This window comes from Teleopsis dalmanni, chromosome 1 (genome assembly GCF_002237135.1).
Source record: "Teleopsis dalmanni isolate 2A chromosome 1, ASM223713v2, whole genome shotgun sequence".
NCBI lineage: Eukaryota > Metazoa > Arthropoda > Insecta > Diptera > Diopsidae > Teleopsis > Teleopsis dalmanni.
The window spans coordinates 36,592,566-36,603,741 of record NC_051846.1 but is presented as its reverse complement, the minus strand read 5'-3'; the positions used below and the strand labels follow the sequence as shown (position 1 = coordinate 36,603,741).

Here is an 11,176-nt window from a genome sequence, read left to right as displayed (position 1 = left end):
CTATTTACAAGGAGAAAAAATTGTTCATCAATCTGGAAGGTTGCGTAAATACATTGCGTGGCGAATGTAAGGAGTTTGTTGCACGCTATGGCAATGATGGTGACAACAATACGGCACAATCACGCTACCAATGCTATTATAATAAAGTATTAAATTTTTAATCTGCATTGGAAGTAGTTAGGAAATGTTAATGTGTTGGATTTTTTTAATTATTACAGGACGCTGCAGTTGACTTTGTGGTTGCTCGTTATGACTTGGATAAGGTTTATCGAGAATTGTTGGTATCACTTATAGTACCGATTGTGTTATTTGTAATTTCATCCATTACATTGTGTATTATAACAAAATCAGTCAAGGTGAGAGTAACTCTTTTATTAATCAAGAAGTTTTTAAAGAAGTGAATATTTAAAGTACTCATAGTAATTTATGTCACTGTTGAATAGAATACGTTCGCACCATGAAAATCATAATTTTCCTTAAGTTATTTATAACATATCGTCAACTAAATGTTGGCACCTTCTTTAAAAACAGTCAGGGTGACGGCATGGAAAAACCAAATATTCACTGTCCAGCTCTCTCCAAAAACTTCTTGGAAAGTTTCTACTTTGAAAATTTGACATTCCAGTGTACAAATTAACAAATGAGACTGTTAAGATTTCTATTTGGTAGTAGATGGTTTACTAGAAGCTATTCAGAAGTTTAGATAAATCCCTCAATGGTGTAAATATATTTGTAAGATAAATACAGGATGTGAAAGAAAAATTCACGTAAAAAGTCATCTTAAAAATAGTTTATTCAAATAAGTTATGTGACATATTTGTAAAAATTATTTAATTTGTTGTTGTTGTTGAAGCTATGAGGGTTTAAAATTTAATTCCTTGGAAAAGTAACAATCGTTTTTGTGAAAAACTTCATTCACCTCAAAATTTTTGTAAAAGGGTTTTTTGTTATATTTTTTATATATCAATTCCTTGACTTTTTGTTAAACAATTTAAAATATATTTCGTACGGTCTTTGCTAAAATATTTCATAGAGCATATACATATATGAGTAATAATAAATGTATTTTTGTGTATTTCTTGATTCAAATATAAAAAAATCACTTGAAAATCCAATTAATCCCGGTGTCTGATAAACTAAAAATGTTTCAGTAATGTTCTTAAGTTTATAAGAAATTAATATTCAAAAAAGGAGCAAAAGAAAGTTTTATAAAAGTTTTAGATATTACATAATTATTTGAGATATAGTTATAAAAATGCAATTGTAGAGAAATTTCTTAACTTCTTTCTAAGTTTGACAAAAATAAATAGCTATGTGCTATTAATGGATCCTTTAATTTAACAGAGAGAGTCAGATAACAGAGATTATATGTTCCACTTAGAAGGGCACTAAGTATGTAGATACTCAAATTCTTCGAGGGCCCCGACGAACTACCAGAAACAGAAGTCGGAAGTGTCACAAAAATCTCAAAAAATTAAATTAATTGAAGTAATGTTTGAATCATGAATATATGTAAGAAAAAAATCTCTTCACATTGAAGACTAAATCACAATTTAGTCTTCAAATTGTAAGATTAGATTAAAACATTTAACTATAAAAGTCTACGAATTATTGAGACTGACGGACTCTAAAAATAATCTTCATTATTACCTGCATGCTTCTTAAATATAAGAGCAAGCTTTACCGCAACTAAAACTGCTTATAAGAGTAGAAGTAATCGAAGCATAAGTGGTCTACGTGGTCATGTAGTCGTTATATAAAATTACAATAATAATAATAATAATAATAATAATAATATATTAATTGATATATAATATTACAATACATTATAATAAATTTTATTAAATTAAATTATATTTAAATTAATTTTTCAATTGAATAAACTTGAATACTCTAAAAGGTTGGGGATGATGCTAAAATGCGTTGTGTTTGTTCTGGTGAAGAATCCGACATGGATGATGTTTATCGCAAAAAGCGTAAACCACAAAAAAGTTATGAAACTGATGAGGACATAATGGATATGGCACAAGGACACACCAATGTAAGTTTTAAGAAATAAAGAATATAAAATTAAATTGAACTGTTTTGGTGCAATAAAATTTTTAAATGCATATTTCTATAAACAGCACAAACTGATGTGCATAAATATGTTTTTTGGTAAATGTGTGTATAAATGGCTATTTAGATACCTAACTGGCGCCAATATAGTAAGTGTAGTTTGTTGTGTTTAACGTCATAGAATAACATTTACATAGCGTGTCGTAAAGTATGACACCATTAGTAAAATAATCAATAAAAAGCTATGACGTGCTTCTATGAAGCTGTGACAAATTGTTAAGGATACATGCGAGAAACGATGTGAATTGCTAACATATCAAATAGCAATACCAAAAAGGGAGATGAGTTATAATTGAATTATAAATATACACATAATTGGCACTAATAGGAAATTGATTGACGTTAGACTAGCATTAAACAGAAAGTTTCTTATTTTTATTTTTATTTTTACGTTGTTAATTGACTACAAAAAAATTTTCAACGTAAAATAATTGTACAGTTTACGTTATTTGAAGTGCTGTTTTATAATATTAGCTAACAGCTAAACTTACTGATATTAAAACAATCATATAGAAAATAATAGACCATAAATACACATACTTTTCACACATAAAGATAATAACAAGAATTTTTGTATTTTAATAAAGTACCACGAAGATACACATCATGATTCGCACGAAATGATTGGAAGCACAAAATCTTTAATACCGCTGAGTCCTGCAGATGAATCGACGGTTATCAGTGAAAGAACAGTCGATGAAGAAAAAGCTGCTAAATGTGACACTCCAGAAAAGCCTTTAGTAATATTTTAAATATACGAACAAACTAATATTTATATATAAATTTATCATTCACTTTCATATATATAAATATAAAATATATAAGAATCTATATTAAATCATTAAAAATATACGAAATTTTAAATCATCCAGCATAAATATCAATATAATTAAATCGTATTGTAGTTATCTTTGCATTTATAACTGATAACACCACAAAACACAATGAATGCCTTATTAAAACCAAAAAAAAAAAAATATATATATGTAAATTTATTTAAAATTGTTTCAAAATAACAAATTTATTTAAATTTAAATCTAAATCGCTATTTAAACTTTATATCTTAACTTATATACTTAAATAAATTAACTAAAAGTCTTAAAAACGAAGTTTTCGACCAATTTGAGTAATCAAATATAGACGCATGTGAAGTAACGCATAAGCTTAAATTTAATTATTTATCATATAACGAATATCAAATGGATTTATTGAATGTTAATGTGTAAATTGTAAATTAAATATTTTTATGTGTAATTTTTGCAGTACCAAAATAACTTAAAACACTGAAAATGAGGAATTTACAAATAGAAAACATATGTATTTATTTGAAAAACTAATATATATATATAGATTTACATATATTTTAACTTAATAGCAATAAAACATAAATATAATAGAAAATATTTAAGAAATGTTTGCAGATACTTTAACAAAAATCGTGATGTGTTTTGTCTGAATAAATTTTTATTTTCAGCAAGTAAATTGCTTTTTCTAATTTGTAAAACGATGGAATGTAACTGCACTGTGACATATTTAAAATAATATTTAAAAAATTTTTAATTAATTTTTAGTTGTAATTTTAAAAAATTAAACTGAATTATTAATATTGAGATTTATTTTGAAACCCGTAAATACAGCCGAAGTATAGTAGCATTTATTGGGAATAGTAAAAAAATGGAATGATAAGTTAATAAATTATTATTTATTAATAAATAATTATTATTAATAAATTATTAAACTTTAAATTTGTTAAAACTTATGTGAAAATAAAAAAAAAATTAAATTATAGTTTTTATAATCATTTTTATTAAATTAAATTAATTTTATTATTAAATAATTTTTTTTAATTTTTTAATACCGCCAAAGTTTGTGAGCTGCAAAAGCTTAATGTCGAAGTGTCATTGAAATTTAATAAATTATTTTATAATAATAATTTTGATAATTAAGCAATTAGCCCGTTTTAAAAACAAAATTATTATTAAAAAGTTTTGGTGATAGAAACAATTAATTATAAATTATTTTATTATTTTAAATCATTTGTTTAATTAAAACATATATATTAACAGTTATTTTTTTTTTAATTGTAAAAATTAATACATTATTTTTTAAAAAGAGAATTTATATTGCTAACAATATAACATGGTAATAACCAATGACCAATTTAAAAAAAAATTAAACATACAAAATTCATTCTAAGTTCTAATAAAAATTCTAAGTTTAAAATTTGATGAAAAATAAATAATTACTGACGAAAAAGTAAAAGGAGCAGCATAAACGAAAATGGCTTCTTTTAAAATTGATATATTTTAAGTCTCCAGAGTTAATAACAGGGGCATATCAGAGATTCATGTAAAGAAGGGATTAAGTACTAATTTAAAGTTTTTATAAAAGACATCGAAGAAGATCAACTTTGTCTTATATTTAGTGATCCAAAAAATAGTAGGGAAACTTTGAAACTCAATACTGTACTGTACATATTGAAACCTAATATGCCACTGGTTGGAACATTTGTCTTTAACATATTTTTTATTTTTATTTTTATTGTATTTCTTTCACATATTTTTAACATAATACGTAATCTTAGTCATTTGATATATTTATTATTTACTTTTTAAATAATAATACTAAAAAATAAAAATAATTTGATTTTAAATAACATTTAAAAAATAATTAAATTATTTTTAATTATGAATAATAATTATTTTTATCATAGCCTTTTCACAGTATATATATATAAAAAAAATTATAATTAAAAATTGTATGTCTGATGACTAGAAATCTATTTTGAATAGAAAATTTCAAATTCAAAAATTGAATTGCCCACCAAATATTTAACAACAGTGATCTTTGGAAAAATGTATTGGCTTAATTATCCATATATACTTTTTGTACTACAAGTGTTAGAAACTGAATCCTGTAGAATTTAAACTGTGGAGTCGAGTGTTATTATTTTAAAATAATATAATATAAAAAAATAATATAAAACTACAAATATATTCTATGACTTTAGGTCAAGTGCATTTGCATACTGTAATGTAGAATACTTAAAAGACATTTAAATGCATCTTTAAACGTGCCTTTAACGTTACCTAACATTAAAAAACCCAACAATTTAAGAAATACTTTTTTTTTTAAATAATAATGTTAAAGGAATATACTAAAGTGTTTATTGTTGTACTATACAAAAAATGCCATTTATTTAATAAATATAAAAAAATGCTTGACACATCACAACTAGTAGCAAAGGCAATTAAACTGAAAACTAAAAAAAAAAATAAGGAATACTAATGCATTTGTAGTAATAAATCTCATCGAAAACTATAAAACTACAATCACTATATCTATACAAATTTCAGAGGTTATATATATATGAACTGTCTAAGTAAATCAACTCGATGTATATATGAATATATAAAGAAATTGCTAAGCTATTGTTTTTATTTAGCAATTTTAATAGAAAAAATATTATATAAAATATACTAAACCACCTACTTTCACCAGATTGATTTTGAATGTATAGAGAAAGAAAAATATTTATAAAAAAAAAAATTTTGTATGGTACTCTTAATTATGCAAATTTATTTTTAAAAATAAATATTACTTTTATTTGATTATTTTATTAATATTACGCACATTAAAATGTTTTATATATTTAGTATAAATGTTAATATATTTATATATAAAACTAGCAAATGATTTAAGTTTATTTTATTTAATTAAAAATAGAATAAAATCAATCTGGCAAAAAATTCTATTAATGAATCATTTCTTAGTTATCGTAAATATATAGATTTTCGCTGTTATAGTTTATTATCTTTAAAAACGAAAATGTTTTAGTAATTTAATGTATTTTATACATTTACTTAATGAAAATATTTATTAAATTTATTCTACAAAAAAAAAATACATTATTTTATTTTAAAAATAAGTATTATTTAATGTTAGAAAATTCCATGATTAGAATGCGTTCTAAAAAATGTAGTGAGGAGAAACACCAGGAGCCCAAATTAAACTGCCAGTAGGACAAGTACTGAGTGCCATAATTAAACTGCAAGCAGTTCAAACTGCTTAACTTTTGAACTAATGTCAAAACTGCATTCATACTCCGCCAAATAAGGATTCTATAGACAGACAAGTGGAAGCAGTTCTCACAATGGAACAAATAGTCAAAATGAAACCCACAGCTTCAAAAACTTACCATACAACCACTCTTGCGTTGCAAGGAACGCGATCAATTCTGAAGAATTGATCACTTCTTTTTAAACGCATATCGTTTATATCAAATCGTAAAAAACTTCCCAATTTAGCTATTCGTTAATAGACCAATGATTAAATTAATTTAACAAAAAGCTCATATGAAACTTTATTAAGTCAAATGATCTAGAGAACTTAAATATCACTGTTTGTGATGGCGGATCAGATGTGTTATACAATGGTCGTTTTAAGTTGCTTTTATGAACCGTAAAATCAGTGCTAATGTGAATATCTAAAACTTTGTAAAAAAACTTTATATTGCCACACAAAGCATGCACTGATCACTCCTCATTTTGATTAATTAATACTTCCAAAGTCACCATGTGCAAATTCGCTCAACTCATTATGGGATCTGACATTTTACAGATCAAAATCAGTAATAAAAAGTGTCAATATTGATGTACTCAAGAAAGCTTAAGATGGAACATCTTAATATCACCGGAGTATGTGACGCGTTGATGGCAGAAGGCTATATCAAAATAAATTCAATGAATTTAATTATTTCAAAACATTTGGTTCAATAAAATTCAATTTCAAATAAAAATTGTTTATAGTACCTCTAAAAGTTACTTGAATTATATACGAGAAATTGAAGTGATGAACAACGTAAGGAACATTTGATATAAAAAAAACCCGATTAACAATACCTATACGTAGGTACTACAAGCATCACAAGCAAATTTTGGAATTGAAAGACAAAGACATTTAGTCTTTAGCATAAAGGCAGATCATTCTCAAGATGTCAAAAAAAAATTCACATCGTAAAATGAGCCCCATTTTTATAGTTGACTAACAAGAAGCCAAATAAAAATTGTACCAAAACCTCCCCCTATTCTCAATTTAAGATAGATTAGTAAATTTTACAATGAAAAAATCATGTATAAATCATCATGTAAAAATCATGTAGATGCATTAGATAAAAATGCGATATTTTTCATTTCTAAGATGCAATGGTTATTAGATATTCCATTAAGGTGTTTAAAAAATTACGGACAAAATTTACAGAAATATTTCAGTAAAATTTTTCAGTTAATAATTTATTTAACTCATTAATATATGTTTCTTTCACTTACCTTGAGTTCTTCTTGTCTGCGATAAGCATCAGCCATCATTCTACGGCGAATATCTTCGGTAAGAACCGGTTCACGTCCTGGAGGACCTTCACCAATTGAGTTAAGTTTAACAACAACCTAGGTTTTGATAAGTTTAGGTAAATTATTACTAACTTTTTTTGTATTAAGTTAAAAAATAAATTCATATTAGTATATATGTATATAAATCCATATATTATTATGAACTATATATACTATATTTTTATAGTAATAAATACAATATATAATACTATATATACTATACTATAGTAAGAATAATATTATTAGGAACTATATATACAGCATATAAGTAAAACAATTTTTTATATAAAAACTAACCTTAGTTTTATCATTAGTACCCATATAATCACTTAACTTCTTGTCGGGCAAAACTTGTCGTCCGGCAAACCACAACTGAGCCTTCGACGGCTCAATAACTTCCTTTGAAGCTTGTGTTCCGCTGAGATCTTCAGTGTTACTAAATTCCATTCGAATAATATCATTCGGTGGTAATTTCATTGGATAAACAATAGTAACAGCACCACGCAATATATTTAAAGCCTCAGATACAATTTTCAATGTAAGTGGTTTCGAAGCCAGCACTAATTTCTAAAATTTATATACAAAAAGAAAATATTTTATTTCATCTTGTTTAATGTTAAACAAATATAATTTGTTGTTTTAGAAACCTTATCAACAAGTTCTTTTGCATCTTTTACGGCATTCATTAAAACTTCTTGCATTTTTTCATTTGGCTGACGTCCATTACGACGGCCCATTGGATCTTTATTAAATAAAAATCCACCAGAAGGAACACACTTTTCAGCCCATATATCTTCCAATTTTAGCTCAACAATTTGCTCATCAGTCAAACCCATCATTTCATTTGGTATCATCGGACCGTGCTCACTTAACTCTTCGATTTCCATGCACACACGATATATTTTTAAACGCCCATTATAAATGGCAGTTATATCACCTATAATTGATGCGGCCTCAGTAGTAATACATGCTTCATATAGAAAAAGGTGTTCATCACCACGTTTAACTTTTAAAATAACCATATCGAATTAAAACAATTATCACAAGAAGGCAACGAATTAAAATATATTATAATGACTCCAAATTGTCCTCTTTTGCAGAAAATATTTAGATTAATATGAAGACGTTTTACTTCTTATAGCAAATAACGTTTTGTTTAAATGACATAAACAGTAAACAAAAAATTTTTTTTTTTTGATAATTGTTATGTTACTAAGGAAACATATGTCAGTTGAAGATTTTGAATGTTTCCTATGTTAATAATACCAATTACACGCATAGATTGTAATTCAGGGTTGATCTGGAAGGAATTATTTAATATTGAACCCATTTCTTCCTAATTTTGGTTTTTTATTAAAAGTTGTTAAATGACTTTCCCGATCATTTTTGAGTATTCTTTTAACTTCCAAATAAACTTTAGCAGCAACCTAATAATTTCGATATTTATACCAAAAAATAATATTTGTTACTTAGAAGGAAGAAATATATTAAAACTTACCAATTATTTTGGAGACAAAAAAAGTTGAGAGTTTGATTTATTTTCCATGAATGGATGAAAATATTGATAATTTACGCCATAAGTAAAAACATTTCTCAAGTAAACTGGTTAACAGCATTCTATTCTATTGAAAATTACGCTTTAAATATCATATCACCGCTGCTGAAGTCCTAAATAGTCTTATTTTCTATTTTCAAAAAACGACGAAAAGACAAAGACTTCTCCAAACCAAGAACACGGCTACAACTAATTAAACTGGCATTTCGCTTCCTTATATCAGCTAGTACTGAAGTAATTTATCTACTGCTTGGATATATTCGACAGGAGTGAAGCCAAGATATTTTAATACACACCAGATACACGAATATCTTGAATAAATTTGTACAAGCTTTTTCACTTTTATGAATGTTCTTTAAAACATTAAATTTTATTAGTTATTAAGTAACAATTCGTATTAAATTTATAATTTCGTAAGTTTTTGCAATTAATTTTTATTAATACTCGTTCAATCATTGCATTAAAGTTTTTCAAAAATATTTTCCATAATAATGTATAATCTCAAAAGAAAAAACTATTGCACATAAAAAATATATAAAGTGAGCATTATGAATAAATAAATATATAAATAAGTAAAAAATATACATACACAGACGCATATATATACACATGCATTAATCTAATTTTAGCTAACCTATTGATAGATGTTGAGCTTCCAAGCGGTACCATTGGTTCTAATACCAAATAAAATAAACTGCATACAAAACTCACACGCACGTTTTACGATAATCAAAATAAATGACATAATTACAGTGACATAAATTAAGTAGAAGTATTTATATTAAAACTCAGGATGTTTCTGCTATCTTAACAATTTCCTAAAATTGTCCATTTCAAAGATACTTGTTGAGAGTCTGCAATATAACAAAGAAAATATTATAAATATTTTATTTCTTATGTGTAAAAAATACAACATATGTATATTACCTTCCAATTGCATTAAACAGGGCAACTATTTCCGATCGTCTTAGCCTGAAGATGGGATCTGCTTCTATATGTGGTTTATTCCATAAACCACTTTCTGTTGCTTGATTCAATTTGTCTGAGTAAAGAATTTTTAAAGCTGTACCCAATCCTTGTGTCTATTATAAAAAACAAAGTTTAGTTAAATATCAAATAATATAAAAATATAAAGCTTTGTTATTTTGCAGAAAAGTATACTAAAATTATACTATAAGTTATACCATAAATAAATTATACTAAAAGTGAATAATCAATAGCATTTTAATATTCTATTTAATATATATATATAATCTGCATTTTATAAACAATTATAATAAAATAATTCTTCAATGAATGTACAGTATTTCTAGTCTCTTTTACAAGCAAATTAGGTATTTCAAATAAATTAATAAATGGAATTATGGATTTTGAATTTATGCTCTTATTACTCTTATATTTGTATGAAATCAGAAGCCTCGGTGAACAAAGTTTCTTTCGAGTATGAAATTCATAGAGTGTCACGATAACCCATCCTTGATCCACATTAAATTATCATAACAACCTTAAGTCAGAACTTCTGCTTTCGATGCACACTCAAAAGCTAAAACAACTCTAGGTCCCTGGTCATAAGGACAACAATGTTAGTTTGCATTCATTCCTCTCTCCCATCGTTTACAAATTTCAATAAATTAAAATTTTTTTCTAAATATCTCCTGTAAAAGTTTCGTACATCGTATTTTACTTAATCTATTTATTCTATAATGCTTAAAAGTTAAACATTTTATAAATGTACATTAATATTTTAATTTAAAATATTATCTTATTCTAAGAGTCGTATATGTATTCACTTCTAGTACTTTTTTATTTCGAATATATAATTTCTTTTTATGTCTATGTTTTTAATAAATAAAATAAATTAATTTTACAATATTATTTCAAAATAATTTTGTTCAAAAAAAGTTAAAATATTAAAATAGTAATAGTAGCTGTAGCATATAAGTATTAACAAACTTCATAATTCTATATTAAAGCATATTATTTATTTGACTACTTCTGAATAAATTTTCAATTATTAAATTAAATGCCTATTTTTAATAAAAATGAAAAAAAACTTTTATTAAATTATTTACACATAAAAAAACTTACTTGTAACTTTCCCCACAGCCTACATTTT

At 25.2% G+C, this 11,176-nt stretch overlaps 1 protein-coding gene across 1 annotated transcript; it reads right to left on the bottom strand.

Moving 5' to 3' along the window:
- Positions 1–5,116: 5,116 nt before the first annotated feature.
- Positions 5,117–8,671, bottom strand: LOC119679592 (cilia- and flagella-associated protein 298-like). Its single transcript, XM_038092044.1, has 4 exons — positions 8,153–8,671; positions 7,803–8,072; positions 7,446–7,562; positions 5,117–5,146 (listed from the first exon to the last, which is right to left on the bottom strand). Exons 1-4 carry the CDS (start codon positions 8,525–8,527, stop codon positions 5,117–5,119), a joined length of 792 nt encoding a protein of 263 aa, XP_037947972.1. The 5' UTR covers positions 8,528–8,671.
- Between the last annotated feature and the right edge of the window lie 2,505 nt (positions 8,672–11,176).